Here is a 22,968-nt window from a genome sequence, read left to right on the forward strand (position 1 = left end):
AACTCCTAATCTAACCAAAATTATACCATCCCCTGCCAATTGGAGTCCTAGATTCCCCATAAAGGCAACTCAAGTACATTAAGAAAACCCAACATGCACGATTGCCAAACAATTCTATTTCCTTAATCAGACAATTCTGCCCCTTAGCATTGCCCAAAATTGAAAAAATCACCGCCTTAATTTCCTTAATTTTTTTTTCCAGAACAAAAGATCAAAAAAAAAAAAAAAAAAAGAAACCCCGATAATACCAAAACTTACCTAAGCACCACCTCAAATAGTCTCCTATTGAACCACATCACCTCAATATTTATCCACACTAAATAATCTTCCAATTCTTAAAACACCCTTCATAACCTCCTTTAATTACCACGTTCCTTTCTCTTATACCCCTCCACCTCCACCTAGGACTCCTGCCACTGCCTACCGCCGGTTTCCAGTCAACAACTTACTAGAAACAGTACCTACGAATTGACACTTCTACCCTCGTCTCCCCCAAGCTTCCCCCTGTATGCTTCCGTTGCCATACTTTTTTTTTATATCCTTCCCATACTACAACACCAAACCAAAGCACACAAAAAAAATTTTCGCACACAACACACACTAAAACATAGCTTTCTCTCCCTCCCTCCCTCCCAGAAAACCAGCTCAAATTCTTGAATATATGAATAAATATATGCAAAAATATTATTCTTTTGAACAGTGATAATTGAAATTCATTAAAAACAGGTGACGATTACAGAGCCGGAAAGCTCTATTGTTGATTTTTTTTTCAGAAGTTGAAGGATCTCAGCGTAAATTTTTAACTCTTTTTCCCACATTTTTTGTTTTGGATGATTGTTTAATTATGCTTTTCGTGAATTTCAAGTAATGAGAAACTTGTGAACAGAATTTTGCAGGATTTGTCGATATTTCGTGAGTGATCTCTGTAACGGTATGGATTATGGCTGTTACGTTGAGTGATTGTGTTTTTTACGTGGTTTGTTAGATCTGTTTGCTGAATGAGTATGTTTCTCAATTGTTTTATTTCAATGTTGCAGGAATTTTGATTTTTTTTCCTGGAATTGGAGTGAATAAAAGAATAAAATTTTTTGACGAAATTGATGAATAATTAACGGAGAGATGAAGCGGTCAAGAGATGATACGTATACGAGTTCTCAACTTAAGCGCCCTATGATGTCTTCTCGGGCTGAACCGTAAGCTGTTTCATCATCTTTTCACTTGAATTATATTTTGGATTTTTTTTCGCTTTTCATTTACATGAAATTATATGTGACTATTGGGTTTAGTGGTTGTGTTTTGATGATTAGATTCTCAAATAACCATTTTTTTTCCTTGTAAGAAGATGTAACTGTCTATCGACATTGAAGTTTGTAGCTCTTCTAAGCTAATTATGGTTTTATTAGTAAGTCTTCAATACCGTGTCAGTGCTCGTTATATTACCTGTTTTAGCAATCGCTGTTTCATCTTCTATTTCTTTGGAATGCTCTTTTTATAATGTCCACGTGGTGAATGCAATGTTACTAGTAGGTAAAAGATCAGATCTTTATAGAAAGATTAGCAGCTCATAGTAGAAATGGGAACTGTTCTTTAATATGCGTCACATTTATGAAGAAGTAAAGCTCAAATCGGATTTCGTTGGTAATAATTATAAAGCTTCCTTGCTTTAGTGTGGACATAATTTGGGAATCTTTATAATTGCAAGTGATTGATTTACCAATTTGTGTTTTCTGATAATGAAGCTCTGGGCAATCACAATTGATGGGCGGAAGTGGCGCACAGAAGCTAACGACTAATGATGCATTGGCATATCTCAAGGCTGTAAAGGACATCTTTCAAGACAGACGAGACAAATATGATGAGTTTCTTGAAGTCATGAAGGATTTTAAAGCTCAAAGGTTTGGGACTTTATTGGGTTTGTGCCACTTTTCTTTACATTCTTGTTCCTTCCTTGATGCTTGCTAATTGATTATTCTTGTATTATACTCCTGAATGGCTTGCTTGTAGGACTGACACATCCGGTGTCATATCGAGAGTGAAGGAATTATTTAAAGGACACAGAGACCTGATTTTGGGTTTCAATACCTTTTTACCAAAGGGATATGAAATTATCCTTCCACCTGAGAATGAACCACCTCCTTTGAAGAAGCCGGTTGAATTTGAAGAAGCAATCAGTTTTGTGAACAAAATTAAGGTGAAAGTTTTGTGCTTTGGTTGAACTTCAAACTGTAGTCTTAACATTGATGTTCTTACATCTGAAGGTCTTTGTTTTACAGACTAGATTTCAAGGTGATGACCATGTGTATAAATCTTTTCTTGACATTTTGAATATGTACAGAAAGGAGAATAAAAAAATCACAGAGGTTTATGAGGAGGTATGTTTCTTTTGTTTCTCTTTTTTTTTTTTTTTGTCCAATTTACTTATTTTGTAACCTTTAATGTTTCCTTGTGTGCCTGCTCCCATTCATTTGATTTTAAATTTTAAGTAACACAATTTTTCTCTGTTAAGATTGTCATCGATGAAGATGGTATGATCTATACATCATTGCTTTTCAGGTTGCTGCTCTTTTTCGTGACCACAGTGACCTTCTTGTTGAGTTCACTCATTTTTTACCTGAGACCCAAGCTGCAGCATCTGCCCGTAATGCTCAGCTTGGTCGGAATTCTTCCCTGCGTCGTGATGACAGAGGCTCTCCCATGACAATGGCAAGGCCTATGCATTTTGATAAGGTAGTTGCAAATAATGATACAGTTTCTTATTTCTTCTCAGTGTGCATAGTTGTTAATGCTGTTCTCTACAGAAACCTTCTTCAGCATATGGGGACTATGACCCAAGTGTTGATCGACCGGATCGGGATCCTGAGAAAGTACTGATGCGATCTGACAAGGAGCTGAGGAGGCGTTTCAAAGAAGAGGAGAAGAGACGAGAAGGCAGAGAGCTAAGAGAACAAGAGTATGATGCTAGGGATTTAGATGATGGGACACATCATTTTTCTCACAGGAGGAAATCTGGTCTCAAGGAAGATTCTGATGGCGCTTACTATCATCAAGGTATGGTAGATACTGAGCATAATATTGTAAGAGTAGGTAGTTCTTACATGAGCGTGAAGGTGTCCTTACTTCTTCTTCTTCTTCCTTTTTTTTGTAATTAAAAAATAAAAAACTTTTTTTTGGCTCTATGCATTTGTTACTACACCATCAGAGTAAGATCAGCACTACAAAAAACAGTAAAAATCTCTTACGAACTTGTAAAACATCATCATCTCTTCCTCCAACTGAAAGAAGGAGAACAATTTTCATGGACGTATATGCTATGTAACTGTAGTAATCTATAGAAAACAAGGTTTAATAATACTTCTTTGTTGTTTTCAGAGTGACAAGTGGGGAAATATGTATTATAAACCCGTGCATTTTATTTTAACTAGATGTTTCCATCGCTTGCTTTTGGCCAACTATAATTACTATCAATGCTTATCACTTTTATGATCCTACTATACCGTGCCAGGCATGCAAGGCCAAGCGCTTGCTTTCCGTGAGAAGGTGAAGGAGAGATTACTGAATTCTGATTATTACCGGGAATTTTTGAGGTGCCTTCACAACTACGGCAATGAAATAATCACAAAATCCCAGTTGGAAAATCAGGTATCACTCTTTTTCCCTTCCATTTTACGTTTAGTTTTTCTATCAATGTCCAAGTTTAAAGTTGTTGGAAGTCTGTCTTGATATGATGCCTATAATGGATGTCTTTTTAGTGGATTCATAGTTAACAAACTTTAAAAGGCTTGAAAATCTTTTAGCAATTGACTTTTTTCAGTCAAAGTTATATATGGATTCTTAAAGTACAAATGTTAATCATTCAGTCTGTGGCTTTTGTAAATATTCTGAAACTGAGTAAACCCCAGAACATACCTGTGCTTGTATGATCATGAATTTGGATGAAAACTTTTCATTGTTTCAGGTGGCTAATTTGCTTGAAGGACATCCAGACCTTATGGAAGAATTCAATGAATTTGTAGCTCGTGATAAAACTGGTAATATATGATTTCCACATTTTCTTTGTTTTTTTTCCTTATTGACAGTATTATATTCTTTTGTAAAACTGTTCAATCGTCTTCCCTTGATTTTTTTGCCTGCATTTATCTGATCAAACCTTTTTAGTAGATGTTTGTCTTGCTGCTGTTATGAGTAAACGTAAGTAAGAGTTCTTTGTTTTTTGGCTTAGTGCTCAGTTACTTACCTAGGATAAGTGCCACAACAGATATAGGAGAATTGTAACCACAGTTGCCCTTGGTAGAATTCTGAAATCACTGAAATGTTGAACCCTTTTCTTTGTGTGTCTGATAATTTGATGGATTCATGGAAGGTTCATAAGCTCCATCTAATTTAGTACATTGCAGGATCCTTGTGGAATGATGGACAAATTTCTAGATCAGTGAAGGTAGAGGATAGAGAAAGAGACAGAGAATGGGACAGGGAAGAGAGAGATAAAGATCATAGTAATAGAGAAAGGGACAGATCTGACAGAGGGTTGGCCTTTGGTTTTAAAGATGTTGCTGGGCCCAGGATCTCCTCATATGCAAGCAAGGATAAGTTTTTGGCAAAACCAATTCAAGAACTTGACCTTTCTAACTGTGAGCGCTGCACTCCCAGTTATCGACTTCTTCCAAAGAATGTATGCATCATTCAGTAATGTTTATTTATGTCAAAGATGTTTCACTTAAGAAGCATTTCTGCTCATTCTTTATTTGATTCTACCTTTGTACAGTATCCAATTCCTTCAGCAAGCCACAGAACTGAAATTGGCGCTCAAGTACTAAATGATCATTGGGTATCTGTCACTTCTGGAAGTGAGGATTACTCTTTCAAACACATGCGCAAGAACCAATACGAGGAAAGCTTGTTCCGTTGTGAAGATGACCGGTTAGAAACTGTCTTGACATTTTTATTACGTTATTCTTTTATGCAAAAATTTCTCATTATTTGCCTCTTCTTTTTCATCAGTCCAGTCATTTTGTTTCTGTCTGATTTTTGCCTCTTGAGGTTTCATCTGCAATAGGCGTCAACTTACCTCGTCATTGCATTCACTTAAATATGCATTGATTACTCATCACTGTTATCATTTATCTCTTCTTTTGTGCAATTTTTCATTGGTTAAGCTTCTACTTTCCCTTGTCTATTACTATATACAAATATTCCTGGATATACCTTTTGTGCTTCCATTATATATTTCTCACATAAGGTTTAGTAATCTGTAAAGAACTATTGTTGACAGGTTTGAATTGGATATGTTGATAGAGTCGGTGAATACAACAACAAAACGTGTTGAAGATTTGTTAGACAAGATGAATGATGACTCGAGTCCAATTTGTGTTGAAGACCACTTTACTGGTAATCAGCTGTTAAATGCTGCAGTAAGCAAGAACGATGCTGTCAGTCTTAGTGCTCATCTCTTCATTTTGTTGTAGCTCTAAATCTTAGGTGCATTGAACGTCTGTATGGTGACCATGGGCTTGACGTGATGGATGTGCTGAGGAAGAATGCCCCTCTTGCATTGCCAGTTATATTAACTCGCTTAAAACAAAAACAAGAGGAGTGGGCAAAGTGTCGTTCTGACTTTAACAAAGTATGGGCTGAAATCTATGCGAAGAACTATCATAAATCACTTGATCATCGCAGCTTCTATTTTAAACAGCAGGACACGAAAAGCTTGAGCACTAAAGGTAACTTAAATTGACTTTATTTGGGTTTAGGATAATTTATTTCCATACTTTAACCATGCCATGCTCATTCTTTAAGCTAGTAGTTCTTGTTGCAAATTATTACAAGAACAAAGATATCACAGGAAGTCTTGCGAGTTAATATATGTAACTAAGGTAATATAGTTTTTCACATATCTTCTTTTTTTTTTTGGGGAATGAATGTCCTATTTTGACCACATAGATATGCCTAATAAAAAAAAAGTGAGATTTTCAACAAAACAAAAGAGAGCATGAAACATGTGTAGCCAATAAGCTTGTCAGTATTAACTTTAACAGACAAGCAAGAAATGTGTCAAGCCACGACCTTTTCCGTTACAAATGTATTAACAAATATGCCTAACTTTGTATGGAAATTTATTTGGTGCAACACAAGAAGGGAAGAATCAATAAACTTTTCTCGAATGGAGCTGGTATATCTAATAGCCGTGGAAACAGGGTTCACGTCGTTGTTGCAATCAGTTCTTCTATATTCTTTCATATAGCTGTACATCTCAGTTTGCAAATGGGTCTGTGTTTCCATATGCAGTCCTAACCGCCGTGACTCATTATCGAGTTTCATCTTTAAATTTCTTACCATTTTCTTGTCAAGCATTTATTATAAGTTATAGTGAGAAGGCATACAGGTGAAGTGTAATTCAAGTGAGAGAAAAGAACTAGGTTAATTAAAAGCATCCTAACATCATTATCTACTATTTTCCTATAATATCCCAGTACACTATTTCAATTACTATGTACTTTTTGCATAGATGTGCTTAGGTCAGGTGCTACTATCTTAAACGCCGCTCACTTCTCTACCCTACAGCATGGTCTAGAGTTTACTCACTACCACCAACAATGTTCTCTGCTGATTAGATCCTAATCTCTTCTTGCTTTGCCAGAACACCATCTAGCTCTTGTTGTGATCTCATTTCTGGTATCCTTAACGCTGCCTGTTACTCTGCATATGACAAGAGAAAATTTTTACCCTTTGCCCCTTTTCTTTAATCCTCATTTTTTGCTACCTAAAACATGCAAATTTGATGTGAAACTCAGTGTTCTTGCTCCAACTTTTTGGATTCTTCTGCCTCTGAAAATTCTTGAATTAGATTCTAAATCTAATAGAAGTCCTTGGTTTTAAAAGTCGTTGCTTTATTTGATGGATATAAAAGATGGCATTGATTTTTCTAACATCTGATTTATGTTTCTTTGGCTAATTTTTCTGGAGAAGTATTGATCACAGAAAGTAGAGACACAGCCAAAGAAGTTGTCTCAGATCTCCCAAATTTCAGTTTAGCTAATGACTGGGACCAAATTGTCTCTTTCGTTATTTCCTTTCACTGATGTTGCTCTTCTTGATGCAGCACTATTAGCTGAGATCAGAGAAATTTTTGATAAAAGGAGCCAAGAAGATGATATGCTGTTGTCTACAATTTCTGGAAGGAGACAGCCTTTAGTTCCTCACTTGGAATTTGAGTATCCTGATCCTGATATCCATGAAGACCTATATCAACTGATCAAATATTCTTGTGGGGAAGTTTGTACCTCCGAACAGTTGGATAAAGTTATGAAGATTTGGACTACTTTCCTGGAACCAATGCTTGGTGTTCGCTCCAGGCCTCAGCGTGAGGACACTGAGATTGTTCGAAAGGCTAGCAATTGTTCTGTTAGAACTATTACCAATACTGTTTGTGGGAGTGATGGTAGTCCTCCTGGCAGTGCATCTGTCATTGATTGCAAACAGTCAGATGCTTCTAAAATTGCAGAGGAAAGTATTCCCTCTGAACGCTCAACTTCAAGAAATGGTGGTAATGAAGTTAAAGATGATGACTCACATGATGCAGCACATAAGAGTGACAGTTTAGGCAATGCTTCACCACCTGCAAAGATCTGCAATGATGGCATTGTGGCAGATGAATTTTCTGAGATCAGCAAGCTAGCTTCTCTTGGCGAGCAGCTAACTAGTTCTAGTGCTGATGGACATGAAAGAGCTAATGCAGAAAATGCTTCGGGTACAAAAATTCTTATGATGTATCAATTTAGGACGCTTTGCTTCTTTCCTATAATCATTGTGGCATTTCTAATTGCTTTCATCATTTAAATTCTCATAATCGAAATTGTGATGCATTTTTTACTTCTAGGATCCTGTGCTACTCCTGGCAAACCTGGTGATGTCACTGCTGAAATTGAGCTTCAGATGAGAGCTAGTAATGAATCTCAGGTATGACCTGTAGTGTATTTAGCTAGGAATGAATAATCCAGTTGATAAATAGACACTCTTTTTTTTTGTCTGTTTAGGAACTTAGTCTGTGCTCCCCTTCCCCCATCTGTCCACCAAACATCTTCACCTGATTAATAAGGTGGTCTTTTAAAGTGGTGGGATAGAAAATTATGTTTGAAATAATTGGAAAAAGGAGAAAATATTTTCACACAGGACAGGAGTTGCATGCTTTTAAGAAACAAGTTGCATGCTTTTAAAACTTTTGAGTTGCATCTGTTGTTGCTCATGTAGAATCTATACCGAAACCCAATAGTGCTTCAAATTGACTTCTCGCTGGGGAACTAATCCTTCCTCATATTTGGCTATTCTTTTTACAAGTTAATCAATAGTTTCTTTTGGGAAGTAGATATGGTCTCAGCATGTTCTCTGTGGGTTAGACGTCTCTCTTCCACACCTGGTAAAAACTGCTACACAAGCCAGCTGCCTTTCATGGGTGGATAGATCACTGTAGTTAGCATACTTATATTTTAGTTCATCTGTGCTTCTTGATGGTTTGCAGGCCTATACATTGCAGGAGTATTTTATTTACTAATTGGTCAAAAAAGTTATATTTCTATACTTGTATCCAAGTGAAAATAGCCAAAAAAAAAAAGCCTTTCATTTGTGAATAGCCTTTGAAAAATCATTCACTATGTCGGTTACTCATTTTATGGGCTGAACTTACTTTCTCAAGTAAAACAGACAAGTATTTTCTTTACCATATTAAGGGACAAGTATTGTTGCAGACCGATAAAAAGATATCTTTGCAATTTTTGTTCTTATTTTAAAGCCCGTGACCTCACATAAGCATCCCTTCCTTCCGACATACACACACCAATTAAGAACATCTGTAAACCTTTAGAATATAAAACTTAAAATGCAACAATGAGACCCAGGGTTCAGTAAAAACCCGGCGGGTGGGGGTATGTGCCTGATCCAGCTGATTACACACCAATTTGACTGCATCTTTGAGGACTCAATATGGCTCCATCAATCTGGTTTTAAGTTGCTGTGGATACAGTTTAGGTGAAATAGAAAAAAGGCAAAGAAGAAGAAGCTTCAGTCACTTCACAATCTACATGAATTGGAACAAACTGCTTCTTTCATAAATTCCTAACCTTGAAAGATCTGATGCCTCTCAATTTTAGTAATTGGAGCTGTTAATGCTGCAAGATTAGAAGCTGAGCTGGTTTGTGTTGTGAATTTGTGGGGTTTAAAAGTCCATATTGGAGATGATCTTTTGTGATTGCAATATTTTGAGCTCAGCCATGGCTCTCATGGCTCTTGACTTAGAGTTTGATTTGTCAATGGATCTTTTTTTTTTTTGAATTTTGTAAGCATCTGTTGACACTTCTTGTTTTTTAATCTTAGTTTTGGACACTGTATTTCACAGAATGCTGATTGTACCCAACCTGAGTCATCTTCAGCTGTTACTGCTCCAGAAGGCATCAAAATTCAGAAATTCCAAGAAGAATCTGTAGCCCACTTCAAAATGGAGAGAGAGGAAGGGGAATTATCTCCTACTGGTGATTTTGAGGAGGATAATTTTGCAGAATGTAAAGAGGTGGAACGTGATGCAAAGGTTAATGCTCATAAGACGCAGCATCAGGATGTAACTGGAGGAGGAGAAACTTGTGGCGGAGATGCAGTAGGAGAAAATGATGCCGATGGTGATGATGAAGGTGAAGAAAGTGCTCGTAGGTCATCAGAGGACAGTGAGAACGCTTCTGGAAATGGTGATGTTTCAGCAAGTGAATCTGCTGATGGAGAGGAGTGCTCTCCTGAAGAGCCTGATGAAGATGGAGAGAATGATGCAAATGATAACAAGGCTGAAAGTGAGGGTGAGGCAGAAGGAATAGCAGATGCTCATGATGTTGAAGGGGATGGAGCTGTTTTGCCACACTCAGAACGATTTCTGCAGGCAGCTAAGCCTCTAACAAAGTTAATTCCTCCAGGATCACCTGAAGGGGATAAGGGTTCTCAGATCTTCTACGGGAATGATTCCTTCTATGTGCTTTTCAGGCTTCACCACGTAAGCACTTTGTTATTTGAGAGCAAATGCCAGCTTCCTGTGTGACTGGATCAGTTTCTGGGCTTTTACATGCAATTTTTTTTCACTCACATGAAAGTTGTTCTTTGATATATGACAGATACTGTATGAAAGAATACACAAGGCAAAGTTGCATTCTTCTTCTGCTGAAAATAAATGGAGGGTTTCAAATGATACAAATCCAACAGACTCCTATGCTAGGTAGTTCATTTACATGGTAATCATTATAACAGACTTTCTGGCCACCACCATTCTTATAATTGAAAGCTCTCGTGTTTACAGGTTTATGAATGCTCTTTACAGTTTACTAGATGGTTCTGCTGATAATACCAAGTTTGAGGATGACTGCCGGGCTATTATTGGAACTCAATCTTATCTTCTTTTTACATTGGACAAGCTTATATATAAACTTGTCAAACAAGTGAGTGGCATGCTACTGGTAATCTATCTTTGTGACCTTAATTTATGACCTTCTGTACTCTGTAAGCTGAAGTTAAATGCCTCTGATGTCTCCTCTAGCTACAAACTATTGCAACCGAGGAGATGAACAACAAACTTCTTCAACTACAAGCATACGAGAGATCAAGAAAACCGGGAAAATTTGTTGATTGCTACTACAATGAAAACGTCCGCATCTTTCTTAATGATGAGAACATTTATCGAATAGAATGTGTAAGTTATTGCAACTTTTACCTGGTTTTCTCTTTCAAAACAGTATATTTGTTTTTCCTCTTCAGGATGATCTCTTCCTCATAAGGTTATACTTCTAAAGTAATCTGTATGATTCTACTGCAGTCATCTGTGCCAACAAGATTGTCTATACAGCTCATGGACTGTTCGTTTGATAAACCAGATTCAAATGCTGTTTCTATGGATCCAAACTTTGCAGCTTATCTGACAGAGTTTCTGTCTGTTGTTGTTCCTGAGAGAAAGGTCAATCCTGGGTTGTACTTGAGAAGGTACTACTTCAACACATTGTAACTTGTAGAATGAATTATGCTTACACTGATGACTCTTATTTTGTTAGAAATAAGCGGAAATATATGCATTTAGATGAAAATGATGCTTTCATGGAGGCTAGTAAGGGACTTGTGATGCGTAATGGTCTGGAGTGTAAGATTAATTGCAACACATCAAAGGTATTCTATTTTACTCATTGAGTTCAAGCACAAAATAACAAGTGCAATCTATTGATTCGTAGAAACTTAAAAGTGGTTGTTATGTGTCCTCTTTGTGTTTGTAGGTATTTTATGTTTTAGACACTGAAGACCTTTTGTTAAGGAGGAGGAAGAAGAGGAGAATTTCGCATGAGAATGGCTCATGCAATGGGCATGCAAAGTCTTCAAATGGTTTTTTCAATAAAATTTGGGACAAATTGCTGTTTAGTCAATATGCAGTTCTGCAGGAGTAACAGTTGATAGGTGTATCTTCGTCCTTTACTCCGGAATGTGCATCTCTCACAGTATTTAGCCTTTATATATGCTAATAACTTCATGTTTATGTACTACAGAACTTTCGAGTTAGCTATGCCTAGTATCTTGCATGATCTGAAACCTCAGACATCGGTATCTTTCTTTCTCTTTTGACTCCTTTCTCTTGGTTTCAATACAGAGTACAGAATATAGAGCTCCTGATATTTCTGTCAGTGTATTCTTCAGTGGTGAACCATGCACATTAGGTAGAGGTGTTCGAAATTAGTTTACACCAGAAGTGGATATACTACTTGATCTCTGCTTTGTCATGTAATCTAGCTCTCATCAAATGAATAAGGATGAGCTAAAGAGATACTAGTGGCTTAGGAGTTACATTTTCTGTTCAAATCTTGGAGATAGCAATGATGTGTATATATTGGCACCGTGATACATACCTTTTGTTGGTGACCATTCAGGCCTTTTCTTTTCAAGTTGCTTTCAGAACGCATGTGTAGGAAAAACATGTCCTGGTTTCTTTTCGACTAAAACAACTCTTTATTCAGTAAAGTACATTGTTTTTGCCTTTAGTTTTAATTTTCTTTAAGATGACTATTTCATGAGAACTGGAGTTTTAAGGGGTGAGATACAACGAAAACTGCATGGCTACGGGAGCTGAATTCGCTTCACATGCCAGCAGACTGCGGGGAAATAATAAAAAAATATTTGTGGCTACGGCCCTAAGATAAAAACATCTATGGTCCAAGTTATTGATCTAGGAGATGGGACTAGCTGAAGGGGTAATTGGATAAGTGAGTGATAGCCATTTCGACGGTAAGTTACATGTTCAGGCGTCAAGCAAGATCCATAACCTCTATAGTTACCTGCCACAACTGTACTCTAAAATGTATATGCACAAACAAAACTAATGTGTATGCTAATGCAATTAATGTAATGAATGTTGGTATAAAACAATTTTAGGTACTTTTAACCCCTAAAACGTGCAAGTTAATGTTGCTTTGCAGTAGTTTGAATTTATGCATTTGTTTGATTGTATAAATTTGTTATTTCAGTGCATAGCTCATATGGTATAATTTTTTGTGACAATTATGACGCCCCTCACCACCAAGAAATCAACGCTTTTTAGCAAAGAGCATTATATATTATAGGAACCTTTTGTAGCCAGATAGTGCTTTTCTTCTTATACCAACTTCTGCAGTTGTCGCTAATTTTCACCTGAACATTCTTGCAGCACAACATAAAATGTACGTCAATAACTGGAAGCCCCTTTTATTGGTGGCTGTGGAACTTGATAGGCAGCTATGTTGCCTTCTTCAACACCTAACTACAAAAAGAAAAGGCCTACAGAATTATTGCCTTTTGATATATGATAATAACAGAAGCAGCGCAGCAGAAAAATGCACAAAGAATTTGTGCACTATTCAATTATGAAAGTCAACTGCTGGGCCTGATTTTGTATTGACAGGATCCGGGGTCTCTGCGGTTGCAGGGCCAACGGGCCCATGCAGTAAATGGCCTAAGATTGGGCTGGATGGGCCGGATCTTGGGGCCTTGCACTGGACGGTGCAGCGGACCTGCCAACCACACCGGCCCCCATCAATATTCATAACTCCTCTTTTCTCCCATTGACAGGTTTGAATTCAGTATATTTCAACCGAAGAAGTACGGTTAGGCAGCCACAAACCAAGAAGCATCGGCTTCTTGTTGTTCACGAATCTAACAAAGCACAAAAACCTATAATCGTAGCCTACTTATCTATACGAATATCATTCCTGAGAATCTGGTTTTCAGACTAAATAACGGAAGTAACTAATTAGCAGCAACCACCCAACCACCTCCCCACCCCCCCGAACAGCATGGCATAGGGATAAAAGTGACAGTAGAATGCACATTTGTCGATTGCAAACATGCATCGGTTTCACCACCATGTCTAAGGAGTAACTGCATATTCGCAATAAATAGGATTCCACGCCAATTTCTGCGTCTTAAAGGCAATTTCAGGTGACCAGATAAATGAACACCAAAATACTTTATCTTGGCAGTTGATACTTTACCATGTCATTCTGCCTGCTCAAAGCAGGTAAACTCACACATCTCAATGCTCTTCACAGATCTTCTTAAAGATCTCTGTTCAAAAGTCGCAACAATTGATAAAAAGAGTAAGAAAAAATCATCGAAATAAATGTAAACACGTCTTATGTAAGAATAATGGTTTCTCCTATTCTTTTCCTTTTTAAAAGGGATCAACAATGGTTCCCCACCTACCCCTTGATGATGATAATGGTTTCTCCTCTTACAATAGTAAGTGGCAAATGTAACGTTTTCCATTTTAGTCAAATTAGCGGCAGGATGTAACGTGTGAGTTCAAAAAACTTCAATTGAAGTCTCAAACATCAACCAATTTATGCTATGTAGTCTCCTTCAGGACCTCTACTGATGCAACTAAGTATGGAACTTTTTCATTTCCTTCCAATAATTTGCCACACACCTCACCTGCATGTTCTTGTAGCTTTTGTCTGCCATCATCAACAGTCCCTTGAAATTTGTAGAAATGGACACCATCACCCACAATTAGATAATTTTCTCCAATTAATGTCCTCGTCATAGCTCACCCCGCCAGCTCACTTATTGGGGGACGGTCCATGATATCAGATGCACCCTTGGCGTTGCTTTGCAGTAGTGGGTCAATGTCAGGCAACTTGGGAATCTGCCAATCGTGAAAAATCAATACTTAGCGGCCGAGCCAGGAATTTGATACATCCACTATTTGTGTAAGTACAGTGTGTCAATAGCAACATACCTGTGCTAATAAATCAATTGTTCGACGTAAGAGACGAGCTAGATCACCTTCATCCATCGCACAGTCCATCATAATCTCTCTCCAAGTTAGACCAGAAGCCCAGGCTTCAACCATACCAGAAAATTGGCTATCCAAGCAGCAAGGTATCTGTAAGCCAAAAACATGGTCCAGTAATAAAAGTGTAATTCAGGAAAGAGCAGCAAAGAAAGGATGGTGCAGGCTTTGGTGCAGGCTTTTAAGCAAATATTCATGTAGCAACTGAGACAGCTCTTGATTTAGCAACTCACCATTACTCCATGCTTTTCCTGAAGTTCTAAGAGTGAGCTTCTTTGATCTGCCAAAAATTCGATTACGTTGGTCACAGTGGAGGAAGCTTCATATATATAGCTGCAGACCAGACAAAATGTTATACATGAATTATTATTTTTGTTACTAACCATGCAAATCTCCACTTATAAGATAATTACTTACTGAATCAAATAGGAACCATTATTCTGGACTCTCACATCATCCCAGAGATCTTAAACTAGTCAGAATTCTAAGAGATTACATACTCATCTGAGAGTAACAAAGATACCTGTTATTTTTCCAGGGCCTGATCTTAATCCCTTCAGAAACTAGGCTTCCACAGACAGCAGCAAACTGTGCAGGTTTTAGATCCAGCAATATCTTGTTTCGAAGAACCATAGCAAGCCAGAGTTCATTTTCTCCCCGAATTGCAGCTGCAGTTTCACCCAGGGGGAATATGACGTGTGTGTTTATATCCAAGGCCCTAGCTTCATGTATGACATTGCTGACCTGAAAGATGTCAAGAACTTGTTTAGGGGGGAAAAACATAGTTTTAGCTGTCCAAGGATATTCTGATAAAGTTGACAAGTAATCCTTGGCAGAAAATATTTGGTAATATAATTATCTTTATCAAGTAACTGACCAATCAAATACAGATGAATAAATAAAATGGAACTTTAAGAGGAAATTTCAGTTATCTATTCTCAAAAGTTGAAGCAAAAGATTTCTAGGTCTTGCAGTACAACTTTTTGAACAGCTACCGTTTTACAAACAGAAATCAGGTCAACTATTCTGAATGAAACAGCTTTCCTGCACTCTTAATAGACAGGAAACATCTATGAATTGCATCCTTTACTCCTCAAAACATGTTGGAAAATGAGCAATAACTTCTTGAGTAATTCTATATCAATTTACAAAATGAATTATCCAGAATGTGCTAGTGAATGCATTTCAATTGTAAAGTACTGAGTTTCACTGCCCAACTCTGGTGCCTATTTAAGTGTGGAAGAATTCTTACATTCTTATCTTTGTCAAAACATATCAAAAATCAAGTGCACTATTTCTACCACTGAAAATCAGAAATGACACGAAATACAGGAGAACTGGAAACTTTGGATGACAGAGCAATGTCAAGAAATGGATACCACTCCAAAGATAGCTGGGTGGACACTCAAATTCAAAACCATTCTACGAAAAAGTCCAATAGAATGATGAAAGAAGAAGATAGAGAACCCTTAATATCATGCAAATTTCTTTTCCCGACATCAAACAAAGGTCTGGGTTTGGAGGAAGTTGATCATAACCACAAAGACTAAGCTAAGAAATTAGCGTACTGCCGTCAGAAGAAGGATAAGCCTGTCAGTGACAAAGATATGAAGAAACATAACCAGCACACAGCACCTGGGTATAGCTTGTTACATATATATATTCCCTAGGAAATGCAGAGGAAATCACAACTAACGATGAATAACTCCAATTATGACCAGAATGCAAAGCAAATCATGGATAACTCCTCATATTACCTGCAGAAATTCCTTCCAACCAGAAGGTTCAATCTGCTTGATTCTGTTAGTCAGACGCTTTGATCTGGCCATTAAACGTCGAATCTTTTCTTCAGTAAACTTGGCAAAATCAGTTATCTTCTTATATTCTTTAAAGCCTTCGCTACGTGCAATTTTTTTCTTTAAACGGGAGACTCTATTTCTCTGATCCTTGTAGCTTTGTACTGCATCATAGTATGCTTGAGATAGTTTTAGTACCTAGCAATACATTAAAAGTTAAACTTGTCAAGCTTGTATTCATTAAAAAGTGCAAGAGAAACTCTTTGATGAATGAATCACGATTACAAAAATATGCAGGAAACCTAGCTCAAGTGAAAGTCTCAACCAGATACACTGTTTTCATCCTAGACTGTGAGCCACATATCATGAAGGTCAGTAACCAGATTATTGTTGGGGCAAATAAGCTAGGGTGAGGTTTCTAGATGGGACAAAGTGCTTTAAGCAGAAATATAACTGCAGATACATCTTTGAAACAATTAAATGATGCAAGTGAAGTATTTTCAGGTAAAGTTAGATGTTAAAGTTATAACAATGAATCCCCTACCAAACAACATCACAAATGCATGAAGAGAAATTTCCTTGGTAGTTGGAATTCAACAAAGTTTGCAGCATTTTACTATCACAGTTACCTCATCATCTTGTGAAAGACTACTTGAGACTGGCACGTTTAAACTCCAAGACCACGTCTCAAGAGATCCTTCCATGCACCACAAACCCCCAAGCTCAGATTCGACAAGCTTCTGCCACTGCATGTCCCCCTTGTCAAGAAGTTCTGTCATGATTACCCGAGGCAAAGCATCACCTTGAGCCAGGGGAACATTAGGAAAGCCAGTCCTGTAAACTGTTCTTATCCACTTTTCCGTGAAAAGATACCAAGAATTATCCGAACCAAGAGCCACATGATAAGATGGTGCAACTTCATGTTTGCATCCAGTATAACCTGATTGATAAATTTGTCTGTCTAAACTTAGTGCAAAAGAATCTGAACTGCTGACCTGCGTACAAGCAGCAAGACATAATTGCATACTGGCTCTTTAGAAAGGAAAAGAAAAAAAAAGGTTAAACACACTTGCCATTTTTTTAAGTTTGGAAGCATTCAGAGAATCAAGCAGCCCCAGATAGACAGCAGGAAGCAGATGTTGAACCCCATCAGTATCATTATACTGTAAGCACATAAAGGGTAAGTGCCCATCTTCGAGCTCCTTCAACAGTGGTTTCAAAGAAAAGAGTCTCTCCAATTCCATTTTTCTTCGTAGATCAGTCCGCCTACGTTTTTCTGCCTAAGGAAAAAGTGCCACAATTAAATTCAAAACCTAAACTAACCCAAAAAAAAAAAACTAATGAAATTTGTGACAGGAGAACCATCTGAGAATTCTTGAACTTGCTGAGAAGGACAGCAAAAGATTATTCAAGTGCTAAAAGTAATCCACTGGACAAAGAAGACAAATTTAGTACTTATAGTGCAATGACTGAATGAGTGTCAACTTAATGGAAAATGGTCAACCAGAGACCATACACAGAGTCTGTCAAAGCATTCTTATTAACAGACCGTAGAGGTTCATTAAAACTAGAAGCATAAGCAAAGTACGGAAGCCTGACATACCCTTAGTTCTTCCTGGAGGGTGGCAATCTCTTTATATGCTGATTGAGACAACAGTTTCTGGCTTTTCCTATCAATAGCTTCATCAGTAATTTCTGCAGTCAGCATCTCTATATCATTTTGTATCCTAGCAAGTTCTTCTTTGGCAGCAAGCATAACATTGCTCCCAACATAATTTCCAAAACTCTGCTCAACTAACTTCTTCGCTTCTTCTAAAGTCCGGCCTGCTTGTAAGACTTTTATGTCATCTGATTCACTCATTCTACTTCTAACTTTTGTACCCTGCATAGTCACGTTTAATGAAGTCCATCACATGAAGATAGCTGGATTAATATGATGTTGCATTAAATAACGTACCGCTAGAAGATTCAGAACCATTCCATAAGAAGCAGTAAACTGTGATACAAGAGGCTTGAGGCCAGAAAAAAGAAGCTTGAAGCCCTCTTCAGGGCCTTCATATGGCGTTTGAACAAGAACTGCATGACCTCTATCATCAATGCCCCTACGACCAGCACGGCCAGCCATTTGCATCAAGTCATTTGAGCTTAACTGGATATGTCCACTTTCACCCCTTTTGCTAAGACACGAAATTACAGCTGTCCTCGCTGGCATGTTAATTCCAGCAGCAAGTGTTTCCGTGGCAAAAACAACCTTAACTAGCCCTCTTTGAAACAGCTCCTCTATGAAAGATTTCCATAAGGGAAGGCAGCCAGCATGATGAGCTGCAGCCCCTCGGAGAAGACCTTTCACGGAAGATTCTCTGACAGCATCAGGATATTGAACACGAAACTTCTTCAGTGCCAGTTCAACTTCACTCATCTCACACTCATCAAGTAACTTGCAGTCTTCAAGATACTGCACCGCTGCATCACATCCTTTCCTGCTAAAGATAAACCAAATTGCAGGAAGCATATCCCATCCCTTAAGCTGCCATAACGTGTCTACAACTTGAGGGACCTAAAAGAAGAAAAGTAAAACCATGGACCAGGGAAGAAAAAAATTATGAAATGAGGATGATAGTGGAATGAGAGAGAGAGAAGTAATGATAGTAACACTGATATGTCCATTTTCAAAAACGAGTATGTGTTATGTCCACGGAATAAGATGGCAACAGTATTGTTGCCAACTAAAAGTTGCATAGCTAAGGTTCAGTCCATACTTGTGAGCGGCGAGTGGTGTTTACACCATTCTTTGAAAGTGTAGTTACATCATTTTCATGTTTTCTTGAGTTCCTTCTCCTGGGCCTTTCATCCTTGGAGAAATCAGTTCCAAAAGAATCAGGTTCCATGCGATTTAGTGAGAGCCTCCTGTCCCAATCAAAAGAAAGAAAGTACCAGCAACACAGAAAATAATTAGTATAAATTTATTATTCCTTTTTTCCCATTTTTTGAGGATATCAGGAAAGAGACATTTGAAAAACACATTTTAGATGCATGAAATACGTTCAGTGAATAGTCAGAGGAAGTAATGCTAACTTGAGAACTCTGATCACCAACTGTTCTGTCTTATATCAAACTCAATTCTGGTGCGGATCCCATGACAAACGTTCTGAGGAAGATCAAATAGGAGGAAGATCTTGGCTCCCATGGCAAGGTTGGAGAATGGGACCCTTATTTTTATAAGAAATTGATAAAAGACCCTCTATGACAATAAGAAACTTGCATATACAGGTGGGTGAGTAACCAAATTGCCTCATCGTATGCATTTTTTATCACTAAATAAATGATTAACTAATAATGGATCATAAACCAAAAAGGCCCCCAACAATGCCCAGACACACAGTAAATAGGGGCACAAAAATTTGTAAAAATGAAATACAGCAGGATGGAGTTTAAAATCTCAGAAACATGAGATATGTACAAAAAAGCAACAACAATCAGCACAAGAAGACTGCAGGGCCCTTTTGATGGACCAGCAAAAGAAGATGAGGCTACCTATTCATGCCAGTGCCTTTCTCATTAAGAAGAGGTAACAAAGCTGTCTTTGTTGAGAAGTGCCAAGTCAAAGGAACCGGACGCTTGGATGATGTCACCAACTCGGTTTTACCATGAATCTTACAGTAGAAAATGTAAAAGAAAAGATTAGGATCAAAGTCAATCGCTCCATTGTCAAATGAGTCCTTAGTAAAATTATGACCGCACCTACATCTGCCAAGGGTAATTCATTTACCTGATTAATCCAACCAGCCAGTTCATCTGGATTAGCAACAGTTGCTGAGAGGCATATAAGTTGCACTTCTTTTGGGCAATATATAACCTGAAAGAGTTTTGGAACAATTCATGTGATATACTATAACTAAAACCATAAAGAGTTTCTGATGGGAGAGAAGCACGCACAATCTCTTCCCAAACTGTACCCCGAGATATGTCACTCAAGTAATGCACTTCATCCAGAACAATCACATCAACATGGAGAAGTCCACTTTCAGATGAAACAACTCCTACACTGGAAGGCGAGAATGTTAACTAAAGAAAAGCATATCATCTTTCTAACTAAATGAATCTTAATTAGTTTTGACAAACTTTTCTCGCATGGTACGTGGAAACAATAGAACACTAGCCAGAGATAAACTATGATTTACCTCTGATACAGCATGTTGCGCAAAATCTCTGTAGTCATAATTACAACTTGGGCATCTTTGTTAATAGCTGAATCTCCAGTAATGAGCCCAATATTACTATCACCAAATGCTTCACTTCGAATAGGCCCACAATAATTGATATACATGTCTCAGACAAGAATATACAAAATTAACGATAAAAATATAAATTGATTGTTAAACTATTACTTTAATCAAATTCCAGACCGGAATTCACGGAATTTCTGATTAGATAGAGCCTTTAAGGGAGTTGTGTAGAACAATCTTCTTTCTTTGGCCACTGTGGCAACTGCTGCAGCTTCTGCTATTAGAGTTTTCCCACTACTGGTTGGTGCAGAAACCACCACTGATGATCCTCTCAGGAATGCTTGAATTGCCGATCGCTGCAAACAGGTTCCAAAACTTTATACTTCTACAATTAGATAACACGTAAACAAGTAGATGACGACCAGATGTTCATCTGCAAAATATGTTCTTGAATCACACAAAATGTGCTAATAAATTCGCACGCAGTGATACAGTTTACTGTAAAAGTGTAAATGCAAAATAAAGTGGTGTGTGCGTCTATCAATATATAACCGTGAATACCAAGAATTATGCACTTAAATAGCATATAGCTGCAAAAGATTCACAAAATTCTCGATTTATTTTCCATTTTGCTTCATCTCTAAACATTTATGTGAGGCTAAAGGTAAACAAGCGACTAGAAATTCAAATCAAGTTGGTACGAGAGTTCTTTATTGACCAATCAAATCCGAACAAAGTTCAGATTTTTAAAAGCTTTTAGGCTCTGCTCCAACTAAACTCCAGAAGCAGAAAGCTTAAAGTTCACGTATGAGAAATCGAGCTACGCGAACTCAACACGAGTGCTTACCTCAACAATACATCAGTCGAGCTCAAGTAATAATCGTCCAACACAAGTTTAAGCAAAATATACTACGTTTGAGCTCAGCTCAAATAATAATCGTCAGACGCAATTTTAAGATGAATTAGTTTTTTTCTCAATTGCTTAATTTAGCTTAAATTTTTAAGGAAATTAAACAGGAAGAAGACAAAAGAAAAAAAAAGGAACCTGAAATTTATCAATTCTGAAAGAGTAAATGGAAGCGAGCTCATCAACATCGAGAATTTCATCGCCGAACACTTTAACTTCGTTACAAATCCTCGTGATTCTCTGCCACTTGAATTCCTCATGCTTGGACTCCTTACTCTCGGCCACCACGGAAAAACTCTCAATTTCCTCTTCTTCCTCTTCTTCGCTCACCTCGTGTCGCACGCCGTCGTATTCATCAGCCGCAATATCTTCATCGTCGTCCGCATATTCATTATCATCCTCCTCTAGTTGCTCTTCGCCTTCGTCTTCATCTTCTTCGTCGGAGACTTGAGACTCGGCAGGGAAAATTGATTTAGGGAGTTTATAAAAGGTTTTGCCGAATTTGAGAGGGTTTTTTGAGGTGTGAAGAGTCTTGGGCGAGCAGAAATTGAAGGCTCGGAAATGGAGGAGAGTCTGGTAGGGTAGAAATGGGGAGGACTTCGGTGTGGAGAGTGAGAGAAGGGGAGGGGAGAAGATGCAGCAGGGTGCGGGCATGGCGGGAGAGAAAATGAGCTGTTGTGTTTATTATCGTCTCTATTGAAACAGATAATTGTAAGGATATTTATATTATGAATTTCAAAAGGTAGACACTGACAACTTGTGATTTGAACTAATTTACAAAAGCAACGGAAATCATCTAAATTAATGGCTTTGAAATACACGTGCTCCTTTTGAGAGTATTTGTACAAAAAAATAATTTTTAATTGATATACATGTTATACCATTAGAGTTATAATATCAAAAAACCCATATGGTTAAACAAATCTACAAAAATGTCCCTTATAATTTCAAGTCATACAATCTAATATCTCGTGGTTTGAACTAATGTGAAAAATTGACAACAATCATTTAAATTAAAGAGTTTCAGGTTGTTTGACATGGAAAATTGTTTTTTAAATCAATGTTTTAGCTAATATACCTATTAAACCCCTTAGAACTCATAAAATATTCAAAAACTCCCCAAAACTTTCAAATACAACTCTCTTTATTTCTATACATACAATAAACAAATACTCCAAAATAAATTTCTATACACAAAATAAATAAATAAAAACTTTCAAATACAACTTACCTTATTCTTGTGCATAAAATAAATAAATAAAAGTAACATGTAATCATAAAGAGCCTTTCCGTAGGTTGGTTTAATCACAGAAGGCTTTTCTGTAAGTTTGCTTAATAAGATCGTTGTTAAAAAGTCTTTTATTGCTTATATATATATATATATATATATATATTAGGTTAATTGTGTCATTTAGTCCACCTTTATTAGTTTTGACGATTGCGGTTGCTGTTTCAAATTAGTTCAAATCATGAGGGATTGAAAATGTATGATTTAAAACTATAAGAGTCTTTTTCATAGGTTAATTTAACCAGAGGGAGCTTTTTTATATTTTGCCCTTAACTTTATCACCAATTGTATGCTATGCAAACAAATTACCAACAAAGAAAATAATAATCTTAAAATTGATTTGCGTCTTATGCAATTATTGAAGCCCCACTCAGTCTTGGGTGGACGATTTAATTATTGTTTGTAAAAACTAAAGGACGGTCCAA

The 22,968-nt window shown here is 37.3% G+C and overlaps 2 protein-coding genes across 4 annotated transcripts; one reads left to right on the top strand and one right to left on the bottom strand.

The window, feature by feature from the left end:
- The first annotated feature begins 640 nt into the window (after positions 1–640).
- On the top strand, positions 641–12,021 carry LOC113751231 (paired amphipathic helix protein Sin3-like 3). 2 transcript variants are annotated; one of them, XM_027295166.1, is made up of 24 exons: positions 641–791; positions 887–931; positions 1,038–1,193; positions 1,740–1,895; positions 2,005–2,191; positions 2,274–2,372; positions 2,554–2,727; positions 2,799–3,048; positions 3,503–3,639; positions 3,956–4,028; positions 4,395–4,669; positions 4,763–4,917; positions 5,270–5,385; positions 5,463–5,717; positions 7,097–7,744; positions 7,874–7,953; positions 9,386–10,024; positions 10,143–10,243; positions 10,325–10,463; positions 10,562–10,714; positions 10,838–11,001; positions 11,070–11,181; positions 11,286–11,463; positions 11,553–12,021. In XM_027295166.1, the coding sequence occupies exons 3-23, from the start codon at positions 1,120–1,122 to the stop codon at positions 11,451–11,453; spliced, it is 4,155 nt and encodes a 1,384-aa protein (XP_027150967.1). In that variant the 5' UTR covers positions 641–791; positions 887–931; positions 1,038–1,119; the 3' UTR covers positions 11,454–11,463; positions 11,553–12,021. The 2 variants fall into 2 exon arrangements, with proteins under 2 accessions (XP_027150967.1, XP_027150966.1); XM_027295165.1 differs by having other exon boundaries at positions 11,286–12,021.
- A 1,611-nt stretch (positions 12,022–13,632) lies between these two features.
- On the bottom strand, positions 13,633–21,931 carry LOC113751233 (DExH-box ATP-dependent RNA helicase DExH15 chloroplastic). Of its 2 annotated transcripts, XM_027295167.1 has the most exons (16): positions 21,394–21,931; positions 20,529–20,704; positions 20,304–20,417; positions 20,059–20,167; positions 19,892–19,978; positions 19,657–19,775; positions 18,882–19,029; positions 18,080–18,679; positions 17,726–18,004; positions 17,196–17,402; positions 16,752–17,117; positions 16,084–16,320; positions 14,850–15,070; positions 14,560–14,659; positions 14,273–14,419; positions 13,633–14,179 (listed from the first exon to the last, which is right to left on the bottom strand). In XM_027295167.1, exons 1-16 carry the CDS (start codon positions 21,907–21,909, stop codon positions 14,081–14,083), a joined length of 3,525 nt encoding a protein of 1,174 aa, XP_027150968.1. In that variant the 5' UTR covers positions 21,910–21,931; the 3' UTR covers positions 13,633–14,080. The 2 variants fall into 2 exon arrangements, with proteins under 2 accessions (XP_027150968.1, XP_027150969.1); XM_027295168.1 differs by lacking the exon at positions 13,633–14,179 and having other exon boundaries at positions 14,315–14,419; positions 14,560–14,606.
- Between the last annotated feature and the right edge of the window lie 1,037 nt (positions 21,932–22,968).

The sequence above is a fragment of the Coffea eugenioides genome, chromosome 11, assembly GCF_003713205.1.
Source record: "Coffea eugenioides isolate CCC68of chromosome 11, Ceug_1.0, whole genome shotgun sequence".
Taxonomy (NCBI): Eukaryota; Viridiplantae; Streptophyta; class Magnoliopsida; order Gentianales; family Rubiaceae; genus Coffea; species Coffea eugenioides.

What these genes read in the sequence shown, in the direction of transcription:
- LOC113751231 (XM_027295165.1), top strand. Translation starts at nt 1,120, where the DNA reads ATGAAGCGGTCAAGAGATGATACGTATACGAGTTCTCAACTTAAGCGC. An exon ending in GGCCTATGCATTTTGATAAG is followed by an intron (nt 2,728 to 2,798) that starts GTAGTTGCAAAT and finishes TGTTCTCTACAG; the next exon opens with AAACCTTCTTCAGCATATGG. An exon ending in TATATAAACTTGTCAAACAA is followed by an intron (nt 10,464 to 10,561) that starts GTGAGTGGCATG and finishes TGTCTCCTCTAG; the next exon opens with CTACAAACTATTGCAACCGA.
- LOC113751233 (XM_027295167.1), bottom strand. Translation starts at nt 21,909, where the DNA reads ATGCCCGCACCCTGCTGCATCTTCTCCCCTCCCCTTCTCTCACTCTCC. An exon ending in TGGTTCTGAATCTTCTAGCG is followed by an intron (nt 18,005 to 18,079) that starts GTACGTTATTTA and finishes GTGACTATGCAG; the next exon opens with GGTACAAAAGTTAGAAGTAG. An exon ending in CTTCCAAACTTAAAAAAATG is followed by an intron (nt 17,118 to 17,195) that starts GCAAGTGTGTTT and finishes GCTTGTACGCAG; the next exon opens with GTCAGCAGTTCAGATTCTTT.